The sequence below is a fragment of the Mirounga angustirostris genome, unplaced genomic scaffold, assembly GCF_029215605.1.
Source record: "Mirounga angustirostris isolate CCGP_5_RB_7025 unplaced genomic scaffold, mMirAng1.0.hap1 SCAF_6, whole genome shotgun sequence".
Lineage (NCBI taxonomy): Eukaryota > Metazoa > Chordata > Mammalia > Carnivora > Phocidae > Mirounga > Mirounga angustirostris.
The window spans coordinates 6,688,749-6,707,986 of NW_026991714.1; the positions used below are offsets into that span (position 1 = coordinate 6,688,749).

The window sequence follows — 19,238 nt, forward strand, 5'->3', positions numbered from 1 at the left end:
TACATCCATGCTGCTAAAGTGGTTGGTGCATACGTGAAATTGGGCAAAACCAGTGAGAAAGTGTTTCCATGGATGTGTCTGGCAGGAAAATCAAGATTAGTAAGAAGGAGAAGAGCTAGAATGCGGGGGAGAAGGACAGGTGGGAGGTCAGGGCCCCTGCCATGACCAAGACTGGGACAGGCAGGTGCAGAGACCATGTTGGCTGTGGGAGGCTAGGACTCAGATCTCTTGCCACCCCTGTGTACATCTCCATGACCCTAGGACTCCTCCATTTGGGCTCAGCAGAGAGGCAGGAACATGTGTTTGTTTTCTAGATGAAGAAGTGGAGACCCCCGGACAGGGCAAGAGGTTTCTTCAAAGTCTCATAGCCACAGGACTGGAACTCAGGCTCCTAACTCATGGCCAAGTGTGCACTCTTCTGTATGAAGCTGTGCCTCAGATCGCTGGTCTGCAGGAGGGCATCAACCATGGAGAATAGGTTCAGCCCGTCCTATTCCAGGCAAGAAGAGTGAGGGGGGGAAAGGAGTTTCAAAGCTGCTCATGGTGTATGCATGGGAGGCAGGGATGTGGGGAATAATTTCTCTGAGGTTGGTGGACAGAATGTCTTCAGTCACCCAGACCAGGAGAGTCTGAATTGTCCCCTAGAGCTCAATCTTCCAGAACCACACCTGCAGGAGAAGCAGGGTTGCCAGTGAGAGCTGTCACCCCATCTCTTCTCTAATTGCTTTGTTCAGTCTCCTTGTCTTCAAGGCAAGACCTCCACATAGTCACTGTTACTGTTCTCTGGGGGGAAAAAAGCAGAAGACCATCCATGAGGCAAACCCGGGGGTTGCACGGACCAACCTCACTCAAGGGAAAGAAGACCTCTTCCCCAGGCACAGGAGGACCTCGATGCTACATCAGAGTGACATCTTCAAGGGCGGGTGTATCACAGGGAGCTCCCCGGGCAAAATAGGGGGGTCTCTTTATAAGTTTAGGCATCCAAGTTTCCTGCTCCAGCAGAAAACCTGTGTCTCCCTCAGAGTGAGAACATCTGAGGCTTATTCTAAGGAGGCCAAGGGAAGGGGAGGAAGCCAGTGAGCTGAAGAGAAGATGTCTCCCCTTTGGTAGCTGAAGACTTGGGGTTACCTACCAGGGCTAATCAAGTGTGGGCAGCCGGGGTGGTAAGACTCCCGCCCAGTTCTTGGGAAAGATCTTGAAAGAACTCTCCCCTTGGCATTTGTGATTATTTTATCATTGCTGGACAGATAACGGCCACAGCCCCCACCACCCTCAGCAGCTCATCTGGGTTTTCCTAAGGACTGCAGTGCGCAACGTTCCTGGGTTTCTAGCTCTGCCCCTTTTTGTGCTTTTGTTCCTATAAGTTTCGGTGGAACGTGGCCGTGGGATTACACCTGTAGCTAAATCTATAGGAAGTGACTTTGCGTGTACATGGGTGCACAGACCTTGGCAGGGGGCAGGGGGCAGAGGAGGGGTTGTTATTCTCATCATTAAAAACTCATGCTTAGTTTTGCTGGGAGGTGAGAATCTTGCCCTGGTGGCCCGGAGGGTGACTTAAGTAGACAGTAGAATGTGGGGTGATTGCAGGCTCCCTGGAACTCTGCCCTCTGCCCTTCTCCCTAGCTAGCATGTCTCCCCCCAGTGCCCTCCACCCGGCCACTGATAACTGAAATCCCTCTGCTTGGGAATGTGACCCTACGTGCCACCATGGGAAAACAGGAGTAAGCCGTAAATGTCTCAGGAAATCCGTGTTCAATTCAAACCACGTTGTAACTGACAAATACTAGAGGGATGATTTTCTGAGGGCAGGTTTCACGGGGAGCAAGTAAGCAATTGTGGCTGCTAGTGATACAATTTGAGAGGGCCTCAGTGTGGATTCTCTGCACTCAAATTTACTGGCCATCTCTCATTTTCCACCATGGCTTAATTCCATTCGGGATATATCTGGAATAATTTGTCCCCTAACACTAAATAAATGAATGCTCAGCAAATATTGAGCAAAATGTACCAGTATGGGCCTTGGGGAGGGCATCAAAGCAACTTTCTCATTTGAAAATTTTGCCTGCTTGTCCATCTATTCCCAAACCTGTGGTTCGCAGGATGGGTGTGAGGTCAGCTCTTCCAGAATGCACCGGGGACCACTCTTGCTCTCCTGACTAGCCAGGCAGAGCACTCCGTGTGTTGGCCACCTTCCGGGGCTCAAAGACACTGCTTCCCAACAAGACTGATGTTGCTTTTTTGTGGGCAAAGTCTTTTAGAGATAACACGACAGAACAGGGTGTGTATCTGTATAAATTCTACAAAGTCGGCCAGTGGAAGAAATGGGACTAAAGTTCCTTTCTGACCCCCACGTAAGAGTTTTTACCGTAAATACCATCCAGCTTTATCTGTGATCGTCTCCATCTCGGGCAGAAGCTGCCTTGCTTTATCGGATGTCCAAGGTGGACCACCAGCCCTTGATTTGGTTTCTCAAATGTGGAGATCAATTCCTTTAGGTTTGAGAAGATCTGTTTGGGAACACCTTCTACGGTCTGCCAAAATACAAGATACTCATCACCATCCACTGTATGTGCAATGTGACACCTCAAAGCAGTGGTTTGAGCCCTCAGAGCAAGGCTGCCTCTCCCTCTGCCTGTCGCTTCCCCTGTATTAAGGAATTATCACAATTTCCCAAAGCATGCACAACAAAGGAAAGAGTTCATATAAGTTGCTTTTTAGAAAATATTTTATGTTGAAATAATTTCAGACTTGAAGAAAAGTTGAAAAAATACTTTTAAAATTTTTATATATATCCTTCACCCACAACCCAAATGTTTTTTTAATTCTTTTTTAAAATTTTTATTTATTTATTTGACACACACACACACACACACACACACACAGAGCACAAGCAGGGGAAGCGGCAGGCAGAGGGAGAGGGAGAAGCAGGCTCCCCGCTGAGCAGGGAGTCCAACATGGGGCTCGATCCCAGGACCCTGAGATCATGACCTGAGCCAAAGGCAGACGCTTAACCAACTGAGCCACCCAGGCACCCCTCACACCCCAAACGTTAACATTTATATTGTACATATTTGCTTTTCATTTTCTTTTGCTAAATGTACATGTATATACGTGTACGATTATAGGGATACATAATACATATTCTTTTTAAAAAAATATTTTGAGATTAAGTGTGGACATGATAGCTCTTTAACCCTAAATACATCAATATTTCCCAAAAAGCAAGAACATTACATATCCACACTGCAGTGATTAAAATGAGGAAATTAGTCTTGATGTAGTACTACTTACTAATCTATAGAGCTTATTCAAATTTTGTCAGTTTGTCCTTTGTAAGAAAAGAAAAATTATACACACACACACAGGTAGATATACTTAAACATGTATGTGTGTGTGGTGTGTGTGTGTGTATGTGTTTGGGGATCACGGTATATTCTAATTTCTTTTAGATATTCACAATGAACATTAGCATATTGAAGATTCTGAGAAATCTGGCAGTGAAAAATCTGCTTAACCTTGTCTGCAAGTGTTTCAAAAAGATTATTTCAGGATTCTTTGCTAGTAAAGGTTCAGTTAATATTATACTCTACTTCTTAAGCCAGAGAAATTATTTCAAAACAAAAAGGTTTTCTGCTTAATGCTCAGTAAACCAGAAAAATTAAAGAAACCCCTAAGACTGCCCATTGACTGATGCTTACCTTTATATTTTCATACAATCGTGGAGCTCACTTGTCTTCTTACGTGTTCGGACTGCTCCCCACCTTCCCATTCCGTCCCGCCCTGGTCACTGTGTGTCTTCTAATTGGATGGCGACCTCGCCTGGAGTCCATCCTGGTGCATTTGACCACTGGGGGAACCAGGGTCTACACGTCTGAATAACAGCCTTGAATATTCAAAAACTCTCCCTATTTCCCTCAGAGAAAGACAAGGTTTACTATGGATCTGACTCTAACTCTGCATGTTGCTTCCCTTTTTAAAATGCCTCTCCATTGCCACATCTCAGGTTCAAGAGATGATCTCAGGTTCTTCTCCCCCAGTCTTTCGTTACAGGAGTTCTCATACGTTCTTACCTGTATATTGTAAAACCCATGTCTCTCTTTGAAGATTCGGTACGTGTATACGAAATTTTTAAACCTGTGGAAAGATGACTGTGTGAATCGTAATGTTCTCATATGTAAAACCAGGTCTCTTCTACCTACAGCTCTATTTTCTGCACAATGCCTTTGGCAATCTTGGGTCCCCAAAAGAAACTGATCATTTTCAGGCATTCTCATCTGTGGGAATTTGAAAGCGACAAAGGCTTGGAAATGGGAACACTTATTCTGATGGTGGAAGTCTGGGCTTGTAGCAAAGAGGGTAAGGAGAGAGAATTTACTATTTCCATGGTCTTGATACTTCTCTCTAGTTTTTTCACTTAGCTCTAAGTTGATACAACATAAAAAAACACCATTGAGCCATTCCTGTATTGTTTACTAAATGATGTGTCATTGAACTTTATTAGAGATAGTTAGTGTTAATGAAAAAAAGAGAACGTTGGGAATTTCGCCCAAGGAAATGATGTATTGCTCTCTTGTTCTTCATCGGAACTGGCTCCGCTGGCTAAGTAATCTAACCAGAATCTAGATAATAGGCCCAATCTAGCAATTTCCAAAGCAAGACATAACATAAATACATTACTGTATTTCTCCAATTCCAAGATGCCATTAATTGTAAGGGATCAATTTAACAATAGCTTCCCAGGAGGAAAATGCATACATTAAATGTCTCTATCAACTGTTTAACATGTTCTGATTACCCAGAAATATTAAAGTGTAAAAAAAAGAGAGAATGAAAGACATTGACATGAGGCTCAGATTACCTAATGATCCCTCCCACCCCATGCCCGCCCCCCCGCCCCCCCCCCGGCCCCCTGGCCCCATGCGTGCACCTATGCCAAAGAATCATTTGATTGAATTGGGAATTTGGAAAGCAACTTAAGAGCTTTAAGGTACAGAGGATTTGATCACTGATTGTCAGGAGGCTTTGGCCATTGACTTCAAATCCCAATCCTTTTTGTGGGGGTTCCTGAGGCCAGAATAAGCCAGTGGGTGTCCCCAAATCACATCGCAAGCAACAGAACATTTCACATGAGTTTGGTGTCCACATGTGACAAAATATCCCATATCTGGGAAGAGGTCTCAAATATTTCTTTTCAGGGGCGCCTGGGTGGCTCTGTCATTAAGTGTCTGCCTTCTGCTCAGGTCATGGTCCCAGGGTCCTGGGATCGAGCCCCGCATCGGGCTCTCTGCTCAGCGGGAGGCCTGCTTCTCCCTCTCCCACTCCCCCTGCTTGTGCTCTCTGTCAAATAAATAAATAAAATCTTTATAAAAAAATTTCTTTCACAGAAGTATCATTCAAATCGGGATCCAAACGAGGTCCATACATTGCATTTGTCTGATCATGTAGTTCTTTGAAACCCAACTATCATATGTTAAATTCTTAAATGACTTCATTTTTAATTATGTTGTTGTATTATCAGCTAAGAAAATCTCCACCAGAGGAGTATGAAAGATTAAAACAAATGGAGCTTCTATGTTAACTAGTCCAAAAGCCATATACTTCAAGTTCTAAAGACAGACATAGCTCAAATATGATCTTTTTCTTTTTTAAAAAAGATTTCATTTATTTATTCGAGAATGAGAGATTTAGGCTTATAACTTTGAACTTGTGGTTGCCCGTAACTGCGACCCTTTCATACTATGAATTTCACACATCCCATTCTCTGGTCCCCACTCCCAGATCCTTTCCTCTATTCGCTGACCGCATCAGTCCCTTGACCACAGAGCCTCCAGTCCTCTGGCCTTACCACTTTCCACTGTTCTCATTCACCTGTCTTCGTTCCCTTGGGGTCCCGACTGGTCTCACTTCCAATTGATGACCACAGACCTCCAGTGGGCTCTTGGTGCTCCAGGCAATCAGTGATTTCCCCGTTCCCTCAATAGTGATTGTACACTGTCCCCTTTCTTCGGACACCCCAAACACCTCACCTCACTAATAACTTCACAAAGATTCAAGCAGTCGGAAGAGAATTCCCAGACTCTGAGCTGCCACAGCTGTTCGCCTGTGGGCTCCCATCCTCAGCCTTTGTAACCATGCACCAACTTTGCACGCCACTCTCTGGAACAAATTCCTCTTTCACTGGGGGCCACCCATTGTCATCTATTCAAGGATATAGTTCTAGCAATTTTTTCCTCTCTCTCTCTCTCTGAGGTCATAAATTATTATTCTTTACACGACAGCCAGGGTGGCCCTTATTTAAAAATGAGAAACAGATGTTTTTTGACTTAGAGAGCTTTATTAACTTTTCCCACTTGTTCAAAAGATTTTCCCATACAGATAAATAGCATAAATATTTGTAATCTACTTGCAATCGATATGCTTTTGATTTTAGCCTAATGTATTTTGTCATTGATTCTTATTTCTTCTAATGTTTAATAAATGGCTTTAAGTTGTGTGCCCCCAAAAATGTGAGTCAGGTCATGTCCCTCCTCTGCACAAAAATATGCTCAATTTTTTTTTTTTAAGTTTTACTTGTAAGTAACCTCTACACCCAACACAGGACTCGAACTCATAACCCCGAGATCAAGAGTTGCATGCTCTTCCAATTGAGCCAGCCAAGCACCCCAAATCTGGTCAATTTTGAATAAGAAAAATAAGATTGGGGTGTGTGTGTGGCAGATGGCTGTATTAACAGGTCTCAAATCTTCTTATAAAGCTATAAATAAGACAGCGAGAACTGGTTCCAGGGTAGAAAAGATATTAATGTGGTAAAATAGAGAGCCCAGAAACAGACCCATATATGTCTGAAAACCTGGTATATGACAGAGCTAGCACAGCAGATCAGTGAGGAGGGATGGACTATTTGTTAAATAATAATGGTAATGTCTTAATGTGGAAATAAATAAAATCGGATCCCTACTTCACATTCTAATTGAAGACCTAACCGTGAATCAACAAAACAGTGAGCTTAGGAAAAGTAAGTGTAAGTGAACAACTTCATGACCTTGAGTTAAGAAAGGAGCTCCTACATCAAAAAAAGTACAAGCCCTAAGAAAAGATTAATAAACTCACTATATTAAAATTAAAACCTCCGATTGTCAAAATATATTATTAACAGAGTGAGAAAGTCCACAGGCGGGGAGAAGATCACCGTAGCATTACTGTATGATAAGAACACTAATGTACCATTTAAAAAAGGCTAATGAAATGTCCACTAAGCATATGAAGAGATGTTTTACTTCACTATCAATCAGGGAAATACAAATTAAACCATAATTAGATATCATTTCATACCAGATTGGCAAAGACATGAGAGTTTACTTATGGAAAATATTGGCCGTGATGTAAAGCTATAGAAAGTTCTACCTACAACTAATGGGGATGTAATTAGATACTAATGTCTTGGAGAACAATTTGGCAAAGTTTACTAACGCTGAAATGCATACAATCTGTAAACCCAAACGTGCACTTCTTAAGATTGGCAATATTGGCACAAAACTGACAATGCCAATATTATATTATTTATTAAAAAAGCAAAGATCACAGAAACTAAATATTTAGTACATTGAAACACATTTACAATCTAAAAAATCACTATATTATAAAATATTAAGTAAAAGTATAAGTTAAGGAAAATACATGAGATAAATACATATTTTCTAATATAAAAACTATCATTAGATTAGATTAATTGGGACACCTGGGTGGCTCAGTCAGTTCAGCATCCGAGTCTCGGTTTCGGCTCAGGTAGTGATCTCAGAGTCCTGGGATTGGAGCCTCATGTCAGGCTCCTAGCCCAGCGCAGAGTCTGCTTAAGACTCTATTCTCTCTTCCTCTCCCACTGCCCCTCCCCCTCCCTCCCTTTCCTCAAATAAATAAATAAATAAATAATAAAATTAATTAACTGACATACAGTATTCAAAAAACCAAATGCTCCAAATCTTATTAAATTTTCATTAACAATGAAAAATTTCAAGTAGAATAAGCCTTTTTAGTATATTTTCGACGTGAAAAAAGGGAAGGAGAGAGGTAGGGATGAAGGGAGGGGGAGGGAAGAAGGCAGGGAGGGAAGGTGAATCAGTAGGGTCATCACTGAGTTCTGAGGATTTTTTATGCAAACGTTTCCATCCCCTGGAAAAGCGTTATCTGTTGACACCGTTGGGGAATGCTAAGGACATAAAATTTAAGTTAATTCTGAATACTTTCCTTCGATTTGTTCACCTTCAAACAACCTCATCCCTTGAACCTTTTGGATCTTTGTAAGAGTTGATATCTTTACTGAAAGCAGAGTTTGCCACTTAAGCCGTTAGTAATGTCAGTGGTTACGTTTCTAAGATTCCACATGCTCACTGACCGCTCTGAAATGGTCTTTATCCGAACACAAAAACAAACAGTTGAAAGGGCTCAGTTCTAATTCCAGTGTAGTTGACATACAGTGTAGTCTTAGGTTCCGGTGCACCATACGGTGCTTCAGCACTGGCGTGCATCACCGGGTGCTCATCACAAGAGCCCTCCTCAATCCCCATCACCTGTTGCCCCACCCTCCCCACCTCCCCTCTGGTGACCAGCAGTGTGTTCTCTAGAGTTAAGAGCCTGTTTCTTGGTTTGTCTCTTTTTTCCCTTGTTTTGTTTCCTAAATTCCACATATGAATGAATTGAAATCATATGCCCACAAGATTGGTTGCAGATATTCATGCCAATTTCAACTGTAATTGATCTGGCTGAGTAAACAGATTGTAATGCCTCCCCGGAATGGAATACTGCTTAGCAATGAAAGGACCGAACTCTGGCGCACGGAACTATACGGATGAGTCTCAAAGTAATTATTCTGGACGAAAGAAGTCAGACAAAAAGGGCTACTACTTTATGATTTGATTTACATTAAATTCTGGGAAATACATAGACATCCATAGTGCCAGAAAGCAGGTGACGGTGCACTGGGGCTTGGGTGGGGGGTGTGGAAAGGGGAGATCACAAAGGGGCAGGAGGGTAGTTTTGGAGGTGATGGAAATGTTCATTATTTGGGCTGTGGTGATGGTTTCATGAGTGCATGCAAATGTCAAAATTCATAAAATTGTACACTTTTTATTTTATATCAATGATACCTCAATAAAGCTATAAAGATCATGACATAAAAAGGTATATTAATAGAATTTATATTTGTTCTAATATAGAAACCAAATTTAAGTTCATTTTACATTTATGATTCTTACTCTTTTCATGGTTAGTCTTGGCATTAGAGAGAAGAAAAATATTTCCTATATTTGCTGCTAGGTCTTTAGTAAACATGTGGTGGCTTGACCTCCAGCATGAGAGTGACCCACAGTGGAGGACTGCTCTGGACATGACAACAAGGAAGGAGATCCAGCCAGGGACTCAATCATTTCGAAGGTTTATAATACTTCGGTGTATTGAAATGCCTACTTTCTTGGCTATCCCATGGAAGTCTTCGACCCCATTGAAGATGTGAGAAATACACAGGGCTGGCTTATAAAGACCATTTTTAAATCTTTGGCATTACCTTTCAGTTGAGATGAAAATTTTCAGTTGGAAAAGATCAGAATAGGGGTTCCTGGGTGGCTCAGTCAGTTAAGCATCTGCCTTCAGCTCAGGTCACGATCCCAGGGTCCTGGGATGGAGTCCTGCATCGGGCTCCCTGCTCAGTGGGGAGCCTGCTTCTCCCTCTCACTCTGCCCCTCCCCCTGCTTGTGTGTTCTCTCTCTCTTTCAAATAGATAAATAAAATCTTTAAAAAAAGAAAGAAAAGGTCAAAATACAGATTATCTGAGCTTCGGCCTATCTTTGAATTGTTTCACTCTTTCCAGTGGGGTTTAGCCTTACAAATGGTCATCATGTGAGGTGCTGTGCGTGGGTCTCTGTGTCCTTTCTCAGTTCACGACAAGTCCACAATTAGCAGTCAGTCTCATGCCATGACCAGTGTGGCAAGGAAACTTCTTCACGTTCGAGTTTGTAGTTTTATTTTATTTATTTATTTATTTTTAAAGATTTTATTTATTTATTTGAGAGAGAGAGCGAGAATGAGAGAGAGCACATGAGAGGGGGGAGGGTCAGAGGGAGAAGCAGACTCCCTGCCGAGCAGGGAGCCCGATGCGGGACTCGATCCCGGGACTCCAGGATCATGACCTGAGCCGGAGGCAGTCGCTTAACCAACTGAGCCACCCAGGCACCTTGATAGCCTGATTTCTAATCTTTATTATCTTTTTATTTTGTTTTATTTTTTTAAAGATTTTATTTATTTATTTGAGAGAGAGAGAGAGCACAAGGGGGGGAGCTGGAGAGGGAGAAGCAGACCCCCCGCCGAGCAGGGAGCCCGATGCGGGACTCGATCCCGGGACTCCAGGCTCATGACCTGAGCCGAAGGCAGTCGCCCAACCAACTGAGCCACCCAGGCGCCCTGTGGTTTTATTTTAAACCAAACTTTAGAAGGTCAGTTGAAGGAAATGGAATTGACTGCCCTATGATGTCAACTAGGTATTCTGCATTTCTCCAGGCCTTGACGCAAGTGAGACACGCGTCAATAAAGAGTGTTTTAAGACTTTTGGCTTCTCGCTTGTCTTGATGGGACTGTGCCTTGGTATAACCTTTGTGGCACCAAACTGTCAGTGTGTGTGAAAATGTTAAAAATTCTAGGATTTTGTCCTAAGGAGAGAGTTGGGCAAACGTTCAAAGATGTAGGCACAAAAATGTTAATCGTCTCAAGTTACATTGGGTCCATTGGACCAAGGTGGAAATAACCTAAATGCATGATTAGGTACCAGTTATGATAGAGGCAATCAATAAAAGAGTGATGTGTATTGGCTTTCTTCGATGTGGCAAGATACCAGCAATGCATCGACAAAAAACAATTCGCAAACCGTCACGTGTAACAAACCATTGGTGTGCCCATTTATATTTCCTTAGACAAGCACGGGCATATAGAGCAGTCTGGAGGCATGTGTACTGAAATATTAGAAATGGTCATCTCCATGTGGTGAAATTGAGAACACTTCTGCTTTCTTTTTTAGACCTTTCTCTACAATGGATTTTTCTAAAATAATAAAAACGCCTGAAATATCTTTTTCTCTGCGAGCTCTAGAGTCTTGCCAAAGATCTCAGAGTCTGAGAGAACCGTCTTCCCCCTCCACCCCCCAGGTGTCTCCCACTCCTCCTTCTTATTGCTGTGTCCTCCTCAGTGAGGGCCCAGATTCTTCTCAACTGTGGCCTTCTGTTGGCTACAGAGAGTCCCTCCTGTCCCCTCAGGCCTGCAGCTGTGGCCCTTGAATCTCCCCACATCTACTCCATTTTGACTCTACTGATTCTAAAGGCAGACCCAGTTTCAGCTTCTCACACAAAGTCACACTGCAGAGAGAGTGGTTTGGCGCATTGGCGTTTTCTATCAGACTCTGTGATCGAGTCACATTTCCTGTCCACATTTACCACAGGCCTTTCTGCTCAATACTGTCTGCTGCTGGGCCAACTCGCTACGTGACTTCTTTATTTCTAAACTTCCCCATAATGTTTTCGTTTAGGTCTGTGAAAGCATGGAAGTTGGGATGTTGCCATTCTAACGCAGCAAAGAAGAAGGGGCCACCCAGGTTGGGTGTTTCGAAAGCAAAAGGGCAGGACCCCACAGATCAGGGTCTGCTGCCAAGCCCTCGAGTCCCCCGCTTAGGCACTTCGTAACACTGTTCCAAGGTCACTACCTTGAACATATTTTAGTGGCACTGGGACATTGGTAAGAGGGGACATAATGACATGTTGACAAGTTGGGCTTGGACAAGTTACTTAATAAAAAGCTTGGTTTCTTTACCCACAAATTAGGGATAATGTCACCTACTAGAAACGTCTTTGCAAAGGGTAGATGAGATAAGGAATGTGACATGCCGACCACAATGTTTGACTCAGAGAAAGCACCTTCATGGTGGCTCTGAATGTGTAGATGCAGGAAAATATGCTAATTCTGGTGTTGTACATCATTTTGGTTTTGTTCACATAAGGTTGTGTATCAAAGCACGAACTGCTTTGTGTGACCTCCTCAGAGGAACCTTTCTCTATCCAACTTGAAGTAGCCTCTCTATCCCTCCCTGTACTCTGACCCTGTTTGGTTTTCATCATATTGTCTCCTCTTGCTGGAATGTACATTCGTGAGGGCAAGACCGACCCCTGTAGTATTCATCACTATTTCACCCACTCGGTATATGCTTGTTGAATGAATACATAAAGGTTCTACTATTCATCCTCCGAGTCCCAGTTCTGCCGAGGCTCTCCACACCTCGAGGAATGGGTCCCTCCCTCCTCTCAGTTCCCATACGCCCCAATGTGAGCGTACTCATCAGCACACACTCCAAGGTACTTTTGTCTTTTCCCCATTTATTTCTTTATTTTCCCCACTAGGCTTTGAGCTGTGTTGAAGGCACCAATTGAGTGCCCAGCATAGTGCCTGGCATATAAGAGATTTTCAATACTTGTTGAACAACTAGAATTGAATGGTCTGTACTGATCTGTGTGATAACAAAATTTCACAAGGATCATGATAATGCCCGTTTCCATGGGGGCCATTTGACCTGAGCCTTGAGCCTGAGGGTACCTGAAATGTGTCTGCCTTTCAGGGATGTGGGCAGGGAAGAGGGTGAGGCCTGATTATGGGCAGATGCCCCCCAAATATGTATTCTTCCCTCTTCATTGGATTTTATTATTATGTTTCACATTCCTTAGTGACTTTCACTTTAGAAGAACACACAAGCTGGGTTGATACTCCACAAAACAGTTAAAAATAAATGTTGATTTTTAAAGAGAATCCCAGTAGAGACTACCTACACTGAGGTCTGGATCAAGGTCTCCTGTCTCTATGACATCCCTTGCACCTTCTTTTCCCATTCACACTACTTGCTCCCACATCGCTAATTCCTCACCATCTCCCATCTGGAGACACAATGGTCTCAATCGCCATCATCCGACAGCTTTGGTGCATCCTCCATATATCAGATTGGAATTCCTAACACTCCAGTTGGGAGTTGGAGGGTTCCAGTCTTGTCACTTGCCTGCTTAGAAACCATCTACATCTCCCTGCTATCTATGGACTCATCCTTCTCAGACCCCATAATATTATCCCAAACCTACTTTTTCAAAAGCTGGTTTCCAAGCTACCTTTCAGGAACCCTGTATGATTCATGTGTGCTTTAAAACATCCTGCCTCTAGACCTCTATTCCTGCCCCCTTCCCTCCCTAACATGCTTCCCAGTGTTGAATGAATACATAAAGGTTCTATTATTCATTTCCATTTCTGTGTAATCAAATCTTACCACTCTTCCAGGTCCCAGCTCAAATACCATCTCCTCTAAGAACACTCTCCTGCTCATATTTTTGGCCCTTCAGTTTGCATAAAACTGTCTCTTCTTAAATTTATACTTCACCCTTTTCTAATTTATTTACATGCTTTGGATCTCCTTGAAAAAAAATTGCAGGTTCCCTATTGGAATCCCCCTGTGCCTAGCACAGTCTTTGAATAGATAGCAGGGATTCACTACTTTTTTATACACTTTTTTTCATTACAAAAGTCATACATGCACATATAAAACATTTAAACAGTGCAAAGTTATCGAATAAATTTCCCCAAGTCACTCTTTCTCAATTTCCCAGCTATTACAAGTTTCTTACTTATATACCTCCTAGAATTGTATAGGAATATACAAAGACCCAGACGTACTTTTTTTTTAAACAAATGGGATCATGCTTTGCATCTTGCCTTTTTCTTACCATAGATATTGGAGTTTTTTTCATACGATATATGGATTTACCCATTCTTATTAATCAATTTGCACACACTCATGCTGTCATAAGTAAGATAAGGTAGGCTATTATTAGGTCATATAAGACAGGTGTCTTAAAAAAAGATTTTTTTAAAGTAATCTCTACACTTGGGATGCCTGGATGGTTCAGTCGGTTAAGTGTCTGCCTTCGGCTCAGGTCATGATCCCAGAGTCCCATGTTGAGCTCCCTGCTCAGCGTGGAGTCTGCTTCTACCCTCTCCCTCTGCCACTTCCCCTGCTTGTGCTCTCTCTCTGTGTCAAATAAATAAATAAAATCTTAAAAAAAAACAACGCACTAATCTCTACACCCAATGGGGGCTCGAACTCACAACCCCAAGGTCAAGAGTCACACACTCTACCAACTGAGCCAGCCAAGGTAGGTTTATTTATTCACTAATAAGTGAATTTGGGGTCAAAGGTTACATCCATGCATTTTATGTTTGGGCCACATTACCACGCGAAGAGACTGTGTTCACCTGTATGAGGGCATCTGCTTCCTGGCACCCTAACTTCGTCTGAGTATTTCCATAGTTTTAATTCTTGCCTATTGAACAGGTAAAAATGGTATCTCATTATTCTTCCAGTTTCTATTTCTTTAGTTATGAGTGAGATCTAGCATTTTTCCTTCCTTCTTTTTCACATTTCTGTTTCCAAGAATCTCCTTCTCTTTCCCTTTACCTAGTTTTATATTGATTTTTAAAATCACTTATTTGTTTATGAGGTTCACTCGTCCTGTCAGTTTGCTGATAGTCTTTTAAGTTGTTTTTACCAGCAGTTTTTTTTTTAATAGTGGTCAGATTCATCAGACTTTTCTTTTTTGGCTTCTGGGCTTTACATCCTGCTTAGAAAGGCCCTTCTCAACCCCAGGTATATATTTTAAAAGTTCATCATTTCTTCTTAGTACGTGTGGTTTCATGTTTAAAAAAAATAACTTATGCATTAGAACCAGTTTGAATTAATTTTACTTCAAGAAGAAAGTAATTCAGGTGTATTTTTTTGAAAGGATCAGTCAAGCACCCCAACACCATTCATGGTTGTTCATGATCATTGATGTGAAATATGCTTTTAATCATATGCTAAATTCCAATGTATTTTGCCTTATTTCTACCAGACTCTGTATTCTATTCCATTGATCTGTCAGCACCAAACTCCTTTTTTTAAGTTTTTTTTTTTTTAAAGATTTTATTTATTTATTTGAGAGAGAGAATGAGATAGAGAGAGCATGAGAGGGAGGAGGGTCAGAGGGAGAAGCAGACTCCCTGCCGAGCAGGGAGCCTGATGCGGGACTCGATCCCGGGACTCCAGGATCATGACCTGAGCCGAAGGCAGATGCTTAAACAACTGAGCCACCTGGGTGTCCCTAAGATTTTATTTTTAAGTAATTTCCACACGTCTTGTGGGGCTCCAACCTAGAAGGCCCCAGATCAAGAGTCACATGCCAGCTAGGTGCCCTTGGTCCCCTTTTTTTTAAATAAAAAATATTTTTGGCTATTCTAGCAGGTTCCTTGTGCTCCATGTCCCACCTGAATAAACTTTATGATCCTTGAAGAAAACTTAAAAAGTTCTGTTAATTTTTTTACTGGAAACATACCAAATTTATAGATTAATTGTGGTAAACTGATATGCTTCCAAATTGAGTCCCTAATTTCATGTACCTCTTCTAGTGAGTTCCCCAGTAGGTTACTAAAGTTTTCTTCATACAAACCTTACACATTTCATAGCACATTTATTTCTGAGTATTATTACTTTTTTTGCTAATGTAAATGACCTGTTTTATTATATTTTCTTACGGGTTACTTTTTTTTTTTTTAATGAAAAAGCTATTGATTTTAATTTCAATTTTACAAGCAGATACTGTTAATCGACTTTTCTTAAATTTACTTTTTAGGTTTTTTTCAATTAAATCTTAGATTTCATAGGCATAAAATCATGTCTACTGCAAATAATAATAATTTTGCATCTTCCTTTTCAATTTTTACCTTTATTTCCTTTGGCTAATTACACTTGCTCATATCTCCTGAAAAATGCTCCCTAGTAGTGCTGGTAATGGGCATCATCGGCTCATTCATGATTTTAGCAGCGATTCTCCTATGCTTCACCTGGCCTTTGGTTAAGAAAGTATCTATCTAGCTTTGTATGGCTAAGAGTGTGTAAGGGCATGCATACGTGTGTGTGTGTGTGTGTGTGTATTTAATTGAGGGATGGACGTTGAATTTTATCTAACACCTTTTAAGCAAATTTGAGCGAGTTATGCAGTTCGTCAACTTTGACCTACTAATATGTAATTAAACTACTAATTTACCCAACTTGGAACCATCCTTGACTTCTTGGAATAGACCGAATTGAGCATAGTATATTTTCTTCTTTAATGTTACTGGCTTCTGTTTTGTTAGTAGTTTCTTGAAAATGGATATTAATTGAAATTGAAATTGGTCTATAGTTTTCTTTTGCGCATGTGTCCTTTTTGGAAAAAGAAATGTTTTACCTTCATACACAGAAACTGGGGGGGGGAAAGGGAACAGAAGACAAACAACTCAAGCTAAAAATGGGTAAAGAATGTGACTGTGCAACTCTCAAAAGAAGAATTACCAACAGCTAAAATGATATGAACCGACCCCGCTCCCCCCCTCCCACCCCAGCCCCGTCATCACTGGTAACGTGAAAATTCCAACTGCTAACCCCTTCAGGCTATCTTTCTTTTACCTGCATCTCTGGTATCATACAATGAAGCAAAGAGATCTCTGCCTATTCTGTTAGTCACGACAGTCCTTTTTGTCCTCACTCTCAGAAGCACTGAAGCATATCCAGAGACACACTTGGGTTTTAATTCCACTAGCAGGTAGAAGAAAAACTTCAGTGATCTCTCCAAACAGAACATTTAAAGATAGTAGGTTCTCACTGATACCTGTTCAGGATTGTTTTCCTTCTTTTTTTTAAGATTTTATTTATTTATTTATTTGAGAGAGAGAGAGAGCACATGAGTGGGGGAAGGAGCAGAGGGAGAGGGAGAAGCAGACTCCTCGCTGAGCAGGGAGCCGGATGCCGGATGCTGGTGGATCCCAGGACCCCGGGATCATGACCTGAGCCGAAGGCAGATGCTTAACCGACTGAGCCCCCCAGGCGCCCCCCAGGATTGTTTTCTAACCGGGTCTAAACAAGCTCCTTCAGCAGAGTTGCTGCTAGAACTTCACACTGAACTCTCTGGAAATGCCAGATGCATTTTAACACAAGCAAGTCATTCGAGAAATCCAGGTATCTGTTTCTTCATCTAGAAAATGCTTATGCTGGCCTTGATAGGCTCTAAGGAGGATGAAAGGAAATGATGCATGTTGAAGCTCTTTACAAACCTAAAAGAATTTGAAATCATACTTTAAGTAGTCCGGCGGAATATATGTGAACACTTAGTCCCTCGGATTACAATTTCATAAAGGACATCTAGCCTCTTCCATAGCAACTAAGCCAACCTGTCCAGGAAAGGGCCTCTCTCCCAGGCACCTCCATGCTTCCTGCAGCCCTTCCCTTTGCTGCCACCCACCCCCACCCCCTGCCTGCTTCTGCAGAGGGTCCTGCTGGGGTGAGCAGGTGGCGCTGGGACAGACACACTCCTTGCACGCCCATCAAGTGCTGCCTCGCTGTATCTCATTCTGCTCATTGGGGCTGCAAGGTCAGAGTGAAAAACAACTTCTTTTGCATTGGGCTATCAGGACCACACTCAGGGTAGGGGTCCAGATGTATAGAAGGTGAGACTACTCACGAGACACAGAGGCACAGAACTCCGGGCATAGACTCGCTGTCCCTTATCAGAAAGTTGCCGTCTATCCCGTCCTCCAGCAGCAGGGTCTCACAGTCTCTCTTGGACAGAGGGCCGTGGTAATAAGGCAGATCCATGGGGAGCCTGCTGGGAGCCCTGTAATCTATCTCCAAGTCTGGGGATAGCTCCGAGGAGGGCACTGGAGGAAGGGGCCAACGGGAGCCTGTGGGAGCTCCTCTTCCGACGGCTGGTGGGAGTGAGACTGAGGTGGTTCTGCGGGACTCAGGCAATCTTGCAAGATTCAGGAAATGAGAAGGGTGGGGTGATGAAGTGACCACACATGACAGCCTGTAAATGACCCTAGTGTGATTCACAGAAGTATGTGAGAGCAGTGTGAGCACATGGTAGCCTCAGTGATGCTCATGCCTGGGGCTGCAGGGCTGACGCTGGGCTCCCCGGACCTGGTTTGCAGCCCTGTATCTCACCTTAAACCCTCCATTTTTCACCTTCTCTGGCGCTGGTGTTCCTTTCAAGAGCACACCACTGCCTTTTGCTGTGATGGATGCCCACGGCCCCCTGAAGCTGCCTCTGATTATGCTATGCTAAGTTCATAACAGGTACCCAGAAAGTGTGCAGATGCTGAATGAATCCAGGTATGTCCCAGTGTAATGGAACAATTGAAAAGGTAAGACTTCCACAGGTCAAATGGCATGAAAAATGGAAGATGTTCTATTCCCCAAAATGGGAATAGAAAGCAATTGAACACAATGGGTGTGTGTCATGGGGACAGCCTGTCCCTGGCTGAGGCTCCTAGCCATTGATGAACAAAGCCTGCTGTTAACATCTTTCAGCATTATGCTTTTTGGGGAAGGAGCTGGGGCAGGTGGGAGGGATATCTGAGTATGCAAAATTAGTTCAGGGATGTATCTCTAGGTGGAAGAAAAGAGTATGGTAGCCTTGGTTTGAATATCCTCGGGTCCTCTGAAGTTCCCATTTTGGAGGACAGCAGTGATGTGTCCCCATGAAGAAAGACGAAGAAGAGTCTATCCAGCCAGAGATGCTGAGCCCTCTTTAGACAACCTGGTATTGATGGTAAAATCCTTTTTTTCCCCCCTTTCTTTTTTTTCTTTCCTTCTTTCTTCCTTCCTTCCTTCCTTCCTGAGCCTTTTCTACCAAGATAGATATCTACCAGCTGATATTCTTGGGAAGGGGGGCTTCTGTCACCTGAGGGTCAGAGTTTGCCTTAAGAGTAATTTCTTTTTAAGATTTATTTATTTAAGAGAGAGAGAGAGCATGAGTGAGAGGGGCAAAGGGAGAGGGAGAGAGAATCTCAAGCAGACTCTGTGCTGAGTGAAGAGCCAACATGGGGCTCCATCTCATGACCCTGAGATCATGACCTGAGCTGAACCAAGAGTCAGATGCTTAACCAACTGTGCCACCCAAGCGTCCCATCCCCAAGAGTAATTTCTAAGGCCTCCTCCCTCTTAGCTTTATTGAGACTTAATTGACAGATAACATTGTGTACGTTTAGGGTGTACATGCGTTGATTGGATATATTTCTATATTGCAAAATGATTACCACCATACCATTAGCTAACACCTCCATCTTGTCTCCTAATTACCATTTCTTTTTTGTGATGA

At 42.7% G+C, this 19,238-nt stretch overlaps 1 protein-coding gene across 1 annotated transcript; it reads right to left on the reverse strand.

Annotated features, from left to right (window-relative positions):
• Positions 1 to 218: 218 nt before the first annotated feature.
• Positions 219 to 17,734, reverse strand: SH2D1B (SH2 domain containing 1B). The gene is made up of 4 exons (XM_045876089.2): positions 17,601 to 17,734; positions 4,071 to 4,134; positions 2,366 to 2,531; positions 219 to 783 (listed from the first exon to the last, which is right to left on the reverse strand). Exons 1-4 carry the CDS (start codon positions 17,732 to 17,734, stop codon positions 746 to 748), a joined length of 402 nt encoding a protein of 133 aa, XP_045732045.1. The 3' UTR covers positions 219 to 745.
• Between the last annotated feature and the right edge of the window lie 1,504 nt (positions 17,735 to 19,238).

Excerpts from the sequence above, each read along its gene's own strand:
- SH2D1B (XM_045876089.2), bottom strand. The coding sequence starts at position 17,734 with ATGGATCTGCCTTATTACCACGGCCCTCTGTCCAAGAGAGACTGTGAG. Across the intron at positions 4,135-17,600 it reads GTTCTGTGCCTCTGTGTCTC|GTTTAAAAATTTCGTATACA; the intron begins GTGAGTAGTCTC and ends ATCTTTCCACAG. Across the intron at positions 2,532-4,070 it reads ATGGGTTTTACAATATACAG|ACCGTAGAAGGTGTTCCCAA; the intron begins GTAAGAACGTAT and ends GTATTTTGGCAG.